Below are 15,731 nucleotides of genomic sequence, written 5' to 3' on the forward strand. Positions count from 1 at the left end.
GAATACAAGGGGAGGGAGGGGAAACATCTAGATTCTGGATTCATTATAGAATGGTGAAGTTGAACAGTTTATGTCTAAACTCCAAGCCATTGATGAATATGACGATATATACATGGTTTTACATGAGCGTGGCCGAGAAGAACATGTTAAATATTGAATTGAAGGGAGGCCCCCTCTTCGATTGCATCTGGGAGCTTGTAGCCTTGTATGTACATCTAGTGTTTTTGAATCGCAATTGACTGGACTGTTAGACCATTCAGCTTGAAAACCATCCGGTCAATTGGTTTTATTTAACCGTTTGATTTGGTCAATAATATATTGATCTAGACAATCAAATCATCGATCCGCTCAATAATCTTTGGTCATTTTTTATTTTAATCTTTTAATGTTTTTAATTTTAAATTGAAATGAATTGTCCATTTAAATTAAATGGTCGAACCATTAAGTAAGTTTATTGGAAGCAAGCAATATTTCACCTACTCCATTGTTATGTACTTATCTTCGCCTCTTGGACGTGATCGGTGATCCCGTCCATTAGCACGATACATCCTATAAAAACCGCATGATTCCTATCATTATCAATTTATTTATTTATTTTTTGAAATCATAAGAAGACTTTGTTCTTTTTCATCCAAGCATTTATCATTTTCCTTCACCATCTGAACGTCATAGATTTTCCCACGATTACATGAGAAATGACCAGTGCAATTTTGGAAGCATTTGATTCAGTATGGCTCAGTTTGGAAGGAGTATAAATACAAATATGTACAGTGCAAATACACACAGAATAATAGAAAATGCAATGTTTTGCACTTTCAAATTTGTATTTGTACTTCTAAACTGAGCTTAAAGTAAACCTAATCCATGCATTGCATTACATAGACAAACAACTGCAACGCAACCTGAGATGATCCTCCCCTCCTCACCTCCTTTCTATGCGACTTTGCAACCATCAAATCAAATACACCCTTTGACAGAGTCACAGAATGAATGTCCCACTCCCACATAGACAAATCAGGAGCTGCAGAAGATCAAGACATTCTTTTTGTGTGTGCACTATGCAGCACTTTCCGATGGCTCCACTTGAAACATTAAAATAAGCCACCACACCAACCGTCCCCAACTTAAAACAAAGGACGGTCCATCTCTCAAAAACCAAATCACAAGAAATTGATTCAGACTTGATCCATCACTGTACTTGTTTTAATATAACCACGTGTATCCAGGCCACCACTCAGCAAATAAGAAGGAAAAAATAATATTTTTTGGGGCTACATAAACTCTAATTATTTTCTTCACATTTTCACATAGAAATTAAACATTATATTTGAAAAAACGGGAGGGGCCACCACTTTACATTGGCTACTGAGTAGTGACCCTTCTTCCCAGTCACAAACTCAAGAGACCTACCTCCCGATCTGTTTCCTTACAAACCATTACAAATTAGCACCTCAAGTACAATCACTCTCCTGATTTGTTGCTGCAAAAGATTACAGTACACCTTGTTTATAGTACATCCTTCCCGACAAAATTCATGAGCTCCATCTTTGCTGCTTCCATTACAGCTGGGAAGTCTATGTGCATATACCTTCCCCTGTCAAAAGAAAATAGCATCACATCACAAACCATTAAAAGGAGGTATGATTTTTCCAGTTTTGGAAATCAAAATTAAACAGTCATGAAAATAGATATGGCTGCATGTAAAAGATTATTTTAAGTTGCTATCTTGCCTACTATAATTAGTCATCGACAAAGTTGAACTCATAGAAGTGTAATTTACATGCACTCAAGAAAGTTGCACTGCAACCATTGCCAAGGGTGCAACCCCACTGATCCTACTCAAAAATCCATCTCATACCAGTGTCATCAATGCAGCGTAGCAATGACTAGTTGTTTAGCCCCCTTTAATTGTTGTGATGACTAATTAGTGTCTAGGCACAAGCACTGACTAGTTGATGGGAGCTCTTTTGGTAAGTCAAAAAACTGTAGCTAAGCTTTGATGGGAGCCCTTTTGGTAACCCAGGTCCATCTGGCATTGGTGGAATAATAAGAGATGGAGAAGAGTGGTGGCATTATATTCAGGGCTAATAGGAGAGGGTGATTCTCTAAGAGCTGAAGTTCTATCTCTCCTCCAAGGGGTGAGATTGGTGAAACAACTGGACCCCCAACAAAATGAAGTGGAGAGGGACTCCAAACTGGTGATAGGGTGGGTACAAACAGGTAGCATGGGAATTTGGATCCACAGGCAGGTCATGAGGGAGATTAGAAAGCATATCAAGGGAGTGAGGTGCAACTGTTAGATGGGTAAGAAGATCAGCAAATGGTTTGGTTGATACACTAGCCAAACAAGTGACCAGTAGGGGTAAATTGTTTTGGGTTGAATTGCAAAATGAAATATTTTGGGGGATCAGTTTCCTTTCTTCTGGGAACTGGACCTATGTACTCTCTTAATCTATATTAATGAAAGTTACCATTTCCTATCAAAAAATAAAAGATATTAATGCAATCTCAGAAATAAGTTTATATAAGCTACATTTTATGAAAGAAAAGAATGACAACCAACATTTAGTTTAGTCTTTGTTTGGAACTTTGTTTTTCAAACAAAGAAAAAGTTTCCAAAGTTAAGAGAGCAACTTTGATTATTCAATGTGTCTTTTGTTTTTGGCAATTCCCTATCAATAACCATTGATTGGAAGAAAACTTAAAAAGAACTCCACTGCCTTCTATCTATCTTATTTACCATCACCTAATCATGTTCCATCACAAATATTTAATACAACAGCATGAATATAACAAAATGCAGATATATTCTATATTATTCTAAATAATTAGAGATACAAGCAAACAAATAAAGCTTTAGAATGACTTTGTGGTTGATTAGTTGTTAACTGACTAGACAACATAGTTGATGCTTAGCTGTCCTAGGCAACTGACCCAAGCAAAGCCAGACCCATAACCTCTGCCCTCCCAAAGAAATTAATCACACGAAACTTTACAAATTTCACCTTACCACTTAAAGACCAATAAAACAAAGGATACAACTCCAACCTAAGATATCTCAGCTTTTTCATTGCTAATTGACTAGTTGGTTGACTAGTTAATGACTAGTCGACACTCTGATAACACTGCCCATCCATCCAATCTATTGCATCTATTTGGAAAGTTGGCAAGAGAATGATGAACTCCAGAAGTAATCCATCCAACTCTTGGTTTTGATTCCCATGTAGGATTCATCACAAGAGGTCCAAAATCCTGCTTCAATCAGTAAATGGGGTAGGTCATTTTGATAGTGGATGTTCCAAGGTATCCCAGTATTGTTTCTAAGTTGAATGGTGAATAGACAGTAAAATTGTATATCCCTTCTATATAGCTTCTTAGCTTCTCTCCAAGATGACAAGATGTAGAAATAAAAGTTCACCCTATGTACTTAAAAATGAAAACAAAATTTAGTTAGAAGATACCAGAAATGAGTTCTGGACCAAGTAGTAGAAGGATATGCTGGGCTTGCAATGCCATGCATTATCCTTGCAACTGCTCTCGGTGTGAATTTTTCATGTGAACTGCTCTGCAGAAACACCTGTGTCACCAAGAAAAGGAACAATTTCAAAATAAGACATAACACCCTGAATGCGGAGTTCCTTGTGTTTGAATGTTAAAAAAAAGCAGTAATTAAACTTCACCTTTATATCTGCTCGCAAGAATGGGCTGCAAATAGAATAACAATTGCATCAGTACAATCATTAAAAATTTAAAGTGCCTATAACAAGGAAATTCTTGTGTCAAGATGGGAGGATAACACATGGCATATGGATCCTGGCTAAATCTCCTAGACCAAAATTTACCCAAATGAGTTGCTCTACTTAAAGCATCTCCTTAGTCCACACACATCAACTTCCAAGTATCCTGGTCCTGGGGTTGCCGTGCACTATGTGAGGTCTGATCAAATCCAAGTTGGTTTCATAAAGGGAATACTAGGTGATGACCTTATGCCAGATTTAAGCTGGTCAGGGATTAGCCAAAGCAAACCCAAACAGACACTTTTGAAGAGATTAGCCAGTTTTCTTGTTTGAAAAAGAAAGATACCCTTTTTTTCTCTTTTTTTTCTTCACAAATGTTACTATATGAAAGTCACATGGTAAAGAAAGATACTATAGTGTTGTAAGCTCAACAAAGGGATGTTGATGGTGTGATATGTTGCAAATGCAATAATAGGATAGCACTTCTAGTATTATTCCCTTATCATGTGGGCTTCTGATTTGCACTTGAATTCTGTTCTTTTTCCTTCTTTGAGGAAGGGGGCGAGTGGCATGTTGAGAAACAAGCAAACAACTAGGCATGGAGTCAATTGGGGTTAACCACCACAAACCCACAAAAATTCAGTTAGGTTAGCCAAGTGTGTAAAACTGCTATCCTTGCTCCTAACATATATTCCATGTGCAGAGTTGAGGCAGATGAGTGAATTTCTCCAGAACCTCCCATCCAGACAAAGTGTTAGCCCTGTTAATTTTACATTCCAAAACAAATTTGACTCTCAATGGGTGGTAATCAGGTTTAGGTTCTACATTTCCCTGTCAGTGTATGAGTCATAAAAAATAAAGAATATAAAGAATTGTCTCAACCTTCCATGGCCCATGTTATTTGCGATATTGGAACTTCTGTCATCATCTTTGCTGAAATAATAAAAAATCCTCCTCTGCAAGCATGCAGTATGCAGAGATCCAGAGCAACCATCCATTTTGGGGCACAGTTTTGAGGCAAAGGTTGCAGCATTGAACATAGCATCTAATTTCCTTACCTATTCAAGAGCAGCACATAAATCATTTAGAAAAGGTCCATGTGGATAAACTCTCAAATTAAATTATTAAAAGTAAAGACTGAATGCAAAATAAATTGCTAAGGGATGGACTTAGTAACCATTATCCTCTTATAAGGTCTGTTCTATTACCTATTTCCTTGTTATTCTCAATACTGCATCGAAAGGTGTGCCTCAGACACACCTAGGCACACATGTGAGCTGCATTTGAAGTCATGTGCTTCACCTAGGCCCATGCACAACCCTTTTGAAAAGGTGTGGGATTGGTGTGCCTAGGCATGCACCTCGTGCCTTGCCTTAGTTTTGCACTTTTTGAAATTTCAAGCATAGAGGCTAGATGGAGGTGCTCTGCCCCTGGACTCCCAACCAAGCTCCTTGAGGCAAACCGAAATAAGTCCATGCCAAGGTCTCAAAATTTTAACCTATATATAAAATATTATTTTTTTTAAAATTTAATTGTAATTCTTATCTTCTGAGAAAATATCTTGCATTAAGAAGGACAAAAAAACTAGCAAAAGAGGGTAAGAACTACAACTATAATTAATGCAAGATATTTTTCAGAAGGTAAGAACTATAATTAATGCAAGTCAAGGCTGAGTAGAACACCCCCCCCCCCCCCCCGGCGCCTTCTGCTAATATTCTCTCATCCTTGATGCAAGATATTTTTCAGAAGGTAAGAACTACAACTATAATTACAAACTAATCCTTTTATATACAGGTTAAGAATTTAAGACCCTGGCATGGACTTATTGGGTTTGGCAACACTGGAAAGCAATTCATAGTATTCTTCCTCAGTTTCTCAATTTTGTCAGGTATGATGTTTGTGATGGTAACTTTGTCTTCTTCTGGGAGGATACTTGGGTTGGAGAGGTTTCGTTGAAGGACCTCTTCCCTTCTTTATTCTCTGTCTCACAGTATAAAAATGAATTTGTTTCAAAATTTTTCTCCCCTTTGGCAAATCCATTGGCACCTAACTGGGATTTTGGGTTCCATAGAGGTTTAAGGGAAGAGGAAATTGAGTGTCTAACAAATTTGCTAAGCTTACTTGATAAAGTTTGTTTGGACCCTTCTGAACCTGATAAACAGATTTGGACACCCTGGCCGAATGGGTCTTTCTCTTGTGCTTCATTTTTTAAGTCCCTTACTCAATCTCCCCCAACCAACCTTTTCCTGTTAAGGAAATATGGTGCAGGCCTATCCTCTCTAATGTTATGGCTTTTTGTTGGGAGGTGTATTATGGGAAAATAAACACCTTGGATATTCTACAAAAGAGAAGGCCTTTTCTCTATCTCTCACCTACTTGGTGTATTCGTTGCAAGTCTCATGGTAAGGATTGTCACCATTTACCAATATCTTGTTCCTTTACTGCAGAGTTATGGGAGTGGATCTTCTCGTTGTTTAGATGCAGGTTGCTTAGGCCAGCTGATGTAAGTTTGATTTTTTATCCTTCTTTCTTCCCTTGGCATCATAGAAGAGGAAGAATTATGCAGAGGTGTAGCAACACTTATTTGGGCAGTGTAGGAAGAGAGAAATGCCAGAATCTTCTAAGGGAAGGAGATAAGCCTAGAACAGCTGAAGGAGTGCATTCTAAATAGGGTGATCTTGTGGCTAAAATCACTGGACATATTCCACCAATTCTCATTTAATGATATTTGGAGGAATTGGTTTGCAGTGGCAAACTGTTCATCTTTAAAGGCTATAGTAAATATCCTCCTGAAAGATTCTTAAAGCTGAATTTTGATGGCAGTTGTGTTGGTAATCCAAGCCCCTCAGGGGTGGGAGGGGTGCTGAAGAATAAGAATGGTAATGTGGTTCTCATTTATTCAGATCCCCTAGGAGTTAGAAACTCTACTAGGGCAGAACTCCTAGCTGCTATCCAGGGTGTACAACTAGCAATTCAGATAGGTGTGGAACAGCTGCTAATAGAAGGGGACTCCAAGGTGGTAGTGGGCTGGCTACAAAACCCAGACTCTATAGTATGGTGCTTTAAGAATGAATTAAAAAGTTCAATTGGCTGACAAGGAGTCTTGTTGTGAGAATACAATGGGTGGGGAGATCAGTAAATGCTATGGCTGATGGTCTTGCAAAGCAAGGGACAAACAGGGAACGATTGTATTGGGCCCAACTGTACTTTGAATCTGTTTTCTATCTTTTTGAATCATTCTTGTAGTTAGGAGAGGACGCAGCTTGTGCCTTTCCATGGGAAGCTTGTAATTATTCTTTCTATTAATGAAATCCTGCTTACTTATCAAAAAAATGTTAATGTATTTTAACTTGAACAAATAGGCTTTTAACTAATATTATTTTTTTTAATTTGTGTCTTGCACCTTGGACACAAAAATACCCTTGTGCTATTTCTCGTGCCTTGTGTAGCACAGAAACTAAAGTGAGGCCTAGATGTGTAGCATAGAAACAAAGAGCTAACAAAAGAAAGAAGAGAAGAGAAGAGATGGGAATAAGAGAAAAACCCTAGACAATCAGACCTAAGGGTAAGGGCAATCACACCAAATTCTGTAGAGAAACTTTCTCTGTTCATTAGCCAAAAACTATTCTTCAAATGAGCCTTACAAGCTTAATAAGAAAGAAGCTTCCAAAGGAAGAAACTTGCCCCAAAAGTTAGCTTGTCCAACAAGTCACTTGTAAAAAAAAAGCTAATTTAGACTAAGCTTGCCCCAAACAATCACAAACATAGAGCCAAAACAAAGGGAAATTACTAGGCTCAGACCTGTCCCAAAACATACCCACCAACATGCAAAATTACAAAAATACGCTTGCTATAAAAAAATGTAAGAAAATCAAATAAGTCCTGTCCAGCAGCAAACTCAACCACACAAAGAGCATCTTAAGGTGGATTGAAGACTCTAGGATTTTCCTAAGTTGATCCACTACTAGCCCAGATCCCAAGTGGGCCCCACATCGTCGTAATGATGCCAAATAAGCATAGGAGCAACTTTGGTTCTCTTTTGATACACCTTAAGTTGATCCTCATCAAGAAGTTATTTTTATTTTTTTGCTAGTTAAGTTATTTTCAAATATGACTAAATAAAAAATATGTTTACAGCACAAATTTTGAAGGTCATGGGAGCTCTATTGAGATTAAGATAACATAGATATATTCATAGAATTAGGGTTTTAGGAATCAAAGAAGCCCTGAGGAAAATGAAGGTAGGAAAGGCCTTGAGATCTTTTAAGGTCATGGCCATCCACCTTTTAGGGGTGCTTGGATCATTGTTTTTTTTATCAGTGAATATTCAGATTTATTAAATCAAAGTCAAAGATAGTACAACTTAGGGAGAGGCACGAGATGCTACCTCCCCTTTAAAGAGGGGAGATGGAAGAAACCATCAACCCTTTAGTTAAAGAACATAACAAAGGAAAAAGAAAATTACAATGAAGCCCAATACAATGAAACCCGAGTAGCCCCTTGTTTAAGAAAGATAATCAGCCAAGGCATTAGCCGATCTACCCAGCCACTGAACTCTAACTGTCATGCCCCTGAATATCCATTTAACCTTTTTTAAAATATCCTTAAAGTTCCAAGTGACAGTACCGGGATCAGCCAACCATCCTACTACCACCTTGGAGTCTCCTTCAATTATTAAGTTTTGCACTCCGAGTTAATAGGCAATCTGTACCCCCTGTGCCGCAGCTAGGAGTTCAGCCCTCACAGAGTCTCCTATTCCCACCGGTCCCAAAAAAAGGCAATGATGTTTCTGTTCTCATCTCTCAGTACACCACCAATCCCATACGGTCCTGGGTTACCCTGACTACTTCCGTCAAAGTTCAGCTTAATAAAACCCTCCATAGACAGGCTTCCTAGAGGAAGTGAGGGCAACTGCAGGCCAATTCCTCATTAAATCCTCAAAGGAATAATCTTCAAAGAGCTTTAAGGATTTCAGCCACAAAATAGTCCTTGTAACAATACACTCCTTGACCTCAAGAATGCTTCTTTCCTTCTCCTGAAAAATTCTAGAATTTCTCTCTTCCCAAATAGTCCAAAGGAGAGCTGCTCTTATACACTTCAACATGACTCTCCCTCTTCTTGTGGTCCACACAAAGGTAGAAGGGGAAAACAGCAAATTTACCTCAGCTGGCAAGTTCTACCTGCACTCAAACAAATCAAATACCTAATTCCAAATGGCTGCAGCAAAAGGACAAAAAATCAATAAGTGGTAACAATCCTCATTCTGCGCTTTGCACAAAATACACCAGTTAGGAGATAAACACAAAAAATGTCTTTTCTTCTGCAAGTTATCCAGCGTATTGATTTTACCCAAGTAAACTTCCCAACAAAATACAACAATTTTTGGGGGAATAGGCCTAGACCAAACTTCCTTAACTGGGAAAGCCCGAGGAGAAGAACTAGAGCAGAGGGAATTAAAGAAAGATGCACAAGTAAACAGCCCTTTCGGAGTCAAAGTCCAAATCCTCCTATCAAGATTTAGTGGGTCCAGGCAAGCAGAATCAAGTAACAATAGGAGCTCAGAAACTGATAAGGATTCCTCATCCCTCAACCCTCTACGGAATCCGAGGTCCCAATTTGTCGACAAAGGGGTATATAGGGGCAAAAGAAAGGAAGACATAGGTTCTTTTTTATAAAGGGAAATAGAGAAGAGAGAAGGGAACAGGTCCTTAAGGGGCAAATTTCCCACCCAAGTGTCTTCCCAAAAAAGAACACGAGTCCCAAAGCAAGCATCATACCTTACAAAGCGTAGGAACTGTGGGAGGATACCATGAATTGCCTTCCAAGGTGTTGCAAGAGTTGCCCATCTGGATACCCCTGCATCCCAACCATTTCTAGAATAACCATGGATACTTGCACCACTTCATGCCATAACCTCTCCCTCTCTAAAGGCCACCTCCACAACCACTTACCTAGAAGGGCTACATTCTTCAAAGTGATATTTCCTATTCCTAATCCTCCTTTCTCCTTACTTCGACTAACTATCTCCCATCTAACCAAATGATCATTCTTCTCTTGCCCTAGCTTCCACAAGAAGTCCCTCATCATTTTCTCTAACCTCTTAGCTTCCCTAGCAAGAATCTTAAAGACAGACAAAAAGTAGACCGGTAGATTAGTAAGTGTGGATTTGATTAAAGTCACTCTACCCCCGCAGAGATATAATTCTTTTTCCAGCTTGCCAACTTCTTTCCAAACTTTTCCACAATAGGGATCCAAAAGCGGCTTTCCTTTGGGTTAGCTCCTAGAGGAAAACCTAGATAAGTTAAGGGTCAGGAAGAGGTGGAGCACTCTAAGCAACCTGCAATAGCATCTATTTCTTGAGCATCCATATTGACTCCCACCACACAACTTTTTCCAAAGTTGATTTTTAGATTTGAGGCCTTTTCAAAAAAATTAATTAAATTCTTCAGATTCCCTACCTTCCTCAAATCGCTTCCTTCACAAAAGATTATAGTATCATCTGCAAACTGAAGGTGAGTCACAGGCACACTATTTCTTCCTATTCTCCAACCACTCACAACCTCCTCCCTGTCTGCTTTTGATATCAATCTACTTAACACATCAGCAACAAGAGTGAATAAAAAGGGGGAGAGTGGATCACCTTGTCTTAGGCCTCTATAAGTTGGGAAGAAATCCTTAACTACTCCATTGACAAGGATAGAATAATGGCAAGAAGTGAGACAACCCTTGATCCACTTGCACCATCTTTTCCCAAATCCACACTTACTTAGCACCTCTAAGAGGAAGCTCCAGTCCACCATATCGTAGGCTTTTTCAAGATCCAATTTGCAAACAAAGCCCTTCTTACCTGATCTCTTCATCTCCTCCACACATTCATTAGCTATCAAAATCCGATATACTATTTGTATGCCTTGTACAAACGCACCTTGAGCTTGACTAATTAGAGAGGGAAGTACCACTTTAATCCTCAAGGATAAGACCTTAGACAAAATTTTGTAAACACTAGTCACCAAACTAATTGGTCTGAAGTCCTTAGGATGCTTAGCGACAGCCTCCTTGGGAGCAAGAGATACAAAAGTAGCATTGACTCCAGGGCTAACAACATGATTATCCTCAAACTCCTTGAAGACCTCAAATAAATCATTTTTAACTATGTCCCAACAATCTTGATAAAAGGCCACTGTGAATCCATCTAGCCCAGGAGCCTTAGATCTATCCATTAGGAAAACTACTTGTCTGATCTCTTCCTCCTCAAAATTTCTTTCCAGCCACTCTCTCCCTCTCAGAAAGACGTAGCTAGTCTAGACCATCCACTTCCACCCTACAATCAATAGGTCTTCTCAGAATTGACTTAAAATGATCTACAAGGCATCTAGCTATCTCTTCTTGAGAGGAGATTTCCTCTCCATCAATCTCAAGTTGTGCTACAAAATTTTTCCTCCTTCTCCCATTGGCCATTGCATGAAAAAATTGTGTTCCCATCTCCTTCCTTGATCCATTTAAACCTTGATTCTTGCCTCCATGAAATCTCTTCTTGCAGCAGGACCTCTTCTAATTCCTTCTTTAAATTCCATCTCAACTCCCGTTCCTGTGCATTCATAGTCCTTTGGTATTCCTTTTTGTCCAATTCTTCAATCTGAGTCAACAAGGAAGATTTTAAATCCTATAACCTCCCAAAATGGTCCCTGTTCCAGGCTTTCAATTTTATCCTCAAGTTTCTTAGTTTTCTATGAAAACTAACTCCTTTCCACTTCACCCCCCTTAGCTCTTCACTCCACCAGCTCTCAATATTTTTTACAAAGTCTAGGTGAGTCAGCCACATATTCTCAAATCTAAAGGGTCTAGGTCCAGAGTCTAATGGTTCCTCTCCTAACTAAATAGGGTAGTGATCCGAAGAAACTCTAGGTAACCCTTTAGCCATCAACCCCCTCCATTGATTCTCCCAGGCTTCATTAAACAAGAATCTATCTAGCTTCGAACATGTTGGGTTTTCTTGAAAGTTGTACCAGGTAAAATTGGCTTGCAAAAGAGGAATCTCCTTCAGCTCACAAGAGTTAATAAAATCATTGAATTTCCTCATGCTAGTAGTGATGGATTGATGAGGGTTATTTGACTCTATTGTGAACCGAATAACATTGAAATCTCCACCTAAGCACCAAGGACCTTCCCATAACCCTTGAATGCCATACAACTCCTCCCACAATTCATTCCTCTCTATAAATATTGGGCCCATACACATTGGTTAGAACCAAGTAAAATCACCCTCCACCATTTTGAATTTCAGAGACACTGAGAAGTTACCTACTAATTCCTCAACTACTTCTACCACATCTTCTTTCCACAAGGTAATTATGTAAGACAGTGTATGCCGTTAGCTCCAATCGGAATGAGGTACATTATTACATTTATTGTAAATGAATAAAGTACATATTTGATTCATGTTATTATGGTGTGTTTTCTGTGTAATACCCTTAACTGGACACATATGAGACTCGTCTTAGTTTAAAATGTTCACAGCCGTTGGATAAGTCTAGGGAGATTTATCTTGCTAAAGCTGACACTGATGTGCCACCAAGTTGGTTGGGGTAGATTGTCTCAGCTGCCAGGGTGAAACCCGAGGTACATGCAATGTAGGTTTACTTGAAACCCTGAACCGGACCAGAATTTTAGTATTGCCCTGGACCTTGGTGATTAGTGGGCAAAACTGGAATGTTACACCTGACCCCTAAACTCGATTATGATACTGCACTAGGTGTCGGATTGGGCTGTCTTTGATATGCCAATCAGTGAGATCCTTAGAGGGGGTCAAAACCTGGGTATGTTGGGACAGTCCGAGAATTCGTCTGAGTGGGTGATCATAGTGACAGGATCAGCCCCTTTGTCGGACAAAGGTAATGATCGGGGATGCACTCTCTGATGGAAACCAAAACTGTCGACAGCCGATTTCAATAGTTGAAATTTGTTTTTGCAAAATATATTTATATAAAGATATACATATATATTACGGTTTCAAAATGTTTGCAAAAGGTTTAAATTCCCGGGATCCATGTGAGTAAAGAGTGCAGCACTGTTCCTTGCAGCCGAGGGAGAGGTCCTCTCTTGTCGGACGGTGTTTGATCATTATGGGCTGAGAGGTTAAGTATAAGACCATTGAGGGTAATACCTGATGGGCTAATCTTGCATCTGCCCACAGTCCTTGGGTTTTTATAAGGTGGCTTGGCCCAGGGACCACTTAGTGTAAGTGTTGGGCCCATTAAGAGCCCATGGTGATGGGCTCAGGGGTTCACTGTCCATAACAGTGTATTCGGCCAAGCCTTGTAACAAAGACTGGGCTGAACCCATGTGGCTGATGTGTAGATCAATGTTTGGGTCCCACGCCATACAAAGAAGCCCAACTGGGCAACAGTTTGGAGGGTTACTGAGCACATGGACTTATTGGGCCAAAAGCCCATTTCGAACTGGTCTAATATGATTAGTTAAACAAGGGCGAATCTGGGATTTGGATCAGTAGATAGGATAGGGAGTTATCCCTATCCACTCAGAGAGTCTATATCCAAATAGAGATTTGGATCTGGAAACCTCCTAATGAGATTAGGAGAGCTGACCTAATCTGCAGATAAGATAAGGATCTACCCTTATCACTTAAAGAGAGTTCAAATTCAAATAAGGATTTGAATCAGGAAATTCCTAATGGGATTAGGAGCTGATCTCTTTAAGTCGATAAAAGGAGGAGGGGATGAACCATTCAGAACATCTCAAAACCCCAAACATCAGATTAGATTTCAGATCACAAAAAGAGAGAAGACAGCTACAGTAAGACTGCGCCATCTTCTGCTCTTGCACCCTCCTCCTGCTGCCGCCATTGCCAGTTCGATCTCCATTCTTGTAGGAGCGATCAAGAAAGGTTCTTGATATCAGTCTTTGGAGAAAGACTGATTTGAAGTCGTGCTCACAGCCTCCATCGAGTTCTTGCTGAAGGATTCGGTTCTTGGGAAGAACACTGCTGATTCTGCTCCACCCTGCACTGTGTCATCTTCAGTGGGAGTAGTCTTTGGAGATTTCTTTGGGCGTGAACACCTTCATTGGGAGTTACTGCTACTCTGTATCAGGTATATCCCTCTCCCACCTTTTGGTTTCAGATCTAGTTCGGTTTAGGTTCAAGATTGATCCTTGAAAATGCAGATTTTCTAAAACAGGGAATGTGATTCCCATATGGGAGAGAGAGAAATTTTTGAAAATTCGCCCTACCTACCTGCAGGGTTCGGCTATCCATATGATGGATCTCTCATCCCTTTAGTGGTATCAGAGCCATTGTTCAAATCTTGAACCAAAATAAATCAGATCTGAACCTGCGCAAACGGGCAGAAGGCGTTCTACACGATTTGCACAGATTGAGGTTTTTCTGGAAAATTGTTTCCCAGATCAAGGGTGAATGATCTGAAATTAATTCTTTATAAATCTGAAATTTATTTAGAATTGTTCTATATAATTTTCTTGATTTATGGGTTGTTCGTACAAAGGAGATCGAATTCTTTATTAGCGTAGGATATCTGCGATTTTGCAGTTCTATTAATTTTGGTCTGTAATTAATTTTTTTTAATTTCTAGACTGAATGTATAGGAATTCAATATGATGTAATATGAATAGAAAATTAGGGTTTTTCTATTTATTTTATTTCAAGATCGAAGCTGGACGCGCAGGAGAAGGAGATTTCGCAGATGGAGAAATCGCTATCTGCGATTTGCGGTTTATGAAACTGCAAACTGTGATCTAACATCTGTTTTGCAGGTTTTGAGATGTGCGAACAACCATGTTATTGATTCTTGTTTATTCTTTAATCAGTAAATTTAATTTCAGATCGTTTTTCTTGAATTAATTCTTTAATTAAAAATCAAACCCTAGACCCCTTCGAACCAGATTGGTCCAAACTGGTTGGACCGAATCTGTGGTTCGATGGAGGTTGATGTCAGCCTTAATTTCCCACTTTTGGCTCAAGGGGTTGATGGCTAATTATGAGATTTAATTTGGCCCACACCTGTAAGGCCCAGTTTTAAAGAGTTAAAACTGCTAAAGCCCACTAATTGCAGAAAAGCTATATGGGCCGAACTGCTTAAGCTTATTCAGCCCATATACCTAGATAATATTAATCAGTAATATTATGGATTAAAATGGGCTTTACAGATATTAATTGATTGGATCAATTCTATCCTTGCATGTGATGTATGGATATGCGATGTGCAACGTTCATGGGCCATAAGTACTTGGCCCATGCCGATACGATAGTGGCTCTTGCGCACACCATGGCTGAATGCACATCATTGTCATGGTGTCCTAAAGGTCATTGGATGATCTCCCTTCGTGGTGGGCCCCACACCTCCCCTAAGAGGATTCATGCGGAACCCTAGCCGTTTAGGGCCCACCTAAATCTGGCTTTATGAAAGTCAGTGGGAGCTGTTAAAATAATGTTAAAATAATTTAGTTGTTGATGTTAGGGCCTATTTGGCTAATTAAAGTGTTTTTTATTTCGTTTTTTCTTTCTGTTATGTCTGTTATTGTACTCAGGGGCACAAGGGTCTTTTCCCTTGTTATTTCTGCTGCCCTATATATATTAAAATAAAGGCTGGCGCCGCCAGCACTGTTACATTGCAAAACCCTTGTTTCTTCCCTCCTCTCTTCTCTTCTCTTCTTCTCCTCTTCTCTTCTCTTCTCTTCCTCTTATTTTTGGCCGGCCATACTGTCAAGATGGTATCAGAGCAGGAATACTGATTAAAGAGAGCAGATCGAACAACCCTACTGAGAGAACAAATCGAACAGACTAGCAGAACCTGGGCGGAACAGAAATCTGATTCTGGACTGAAAAAACAGCTACAACTGGTACAGTTCTCCCTGTTTTTCTCTTCTTTACTCTCCTTGGTCATGTGCCGAGTGAAAACCCTATGAGTCTGGGCGGCTGAATGCTGTCGAACCTGTGTACCCCCTGTTTTTTTTGGATCG

At 39.5% G+C, this 15,731-nt stretch overlaps 1 protein-coding gene across 2 annotated transcripts in view; it reads right to left on the reverse strand.

Annotated features, from left to right (window-relative positions):
- Positions 1–1,188: 1,188 nt before the first annotated feature.
- LOC104591653 (DEAD/DEAH box RNA helicase family protein) overlaps positions 1,189–15,731 on the reverse strand; it is a 36,666-nt gene continuing 22,123 nt past the window's right edge. The window contains exons 15-18 of one of the 2 annotated variants that reach the window (XM_010250589.3): positions 4,620–4,795; positions 3,681–3,705; positions 3,462–3,577; positions 1,189–1,594 (exon numbers count right to left, since the gene is read on the reverse strand). In XM_010250589.3, the coding sequence (XP_010248891.1) occupies positions 1,507–1,594; positions 3,462–3,577; positions 3,681–3,705; positions 4,620–4,795 (405 nt within the window). In that variant the 3' untranslated portion in view covers positions 1,189–1,506. The remainder of the gene's footprint in view (positions 1,595–3,461; positions 3,578–3,680; positions 3,706–4,619; positions 4,796–15,731) is intronic. The other variant, XM_010250588.3, reaches the window with a different exon arrangement.

Source organism: Nelumbo nucifera, chromosome 4 (assembly GCF_055504915.1).
Source record: "Nelumbo nucifera cultivar China Antique chromosome 4, China Antique-T2T, whole genome shotgun sequence".
Taxonomy (NCBI): Eukaryota; Viridiplantae; Streptophyta; class Magnoliopsida; order Proteales; family Nelumbonaceae; genus Nelumbo; species Nelumbo nucifera.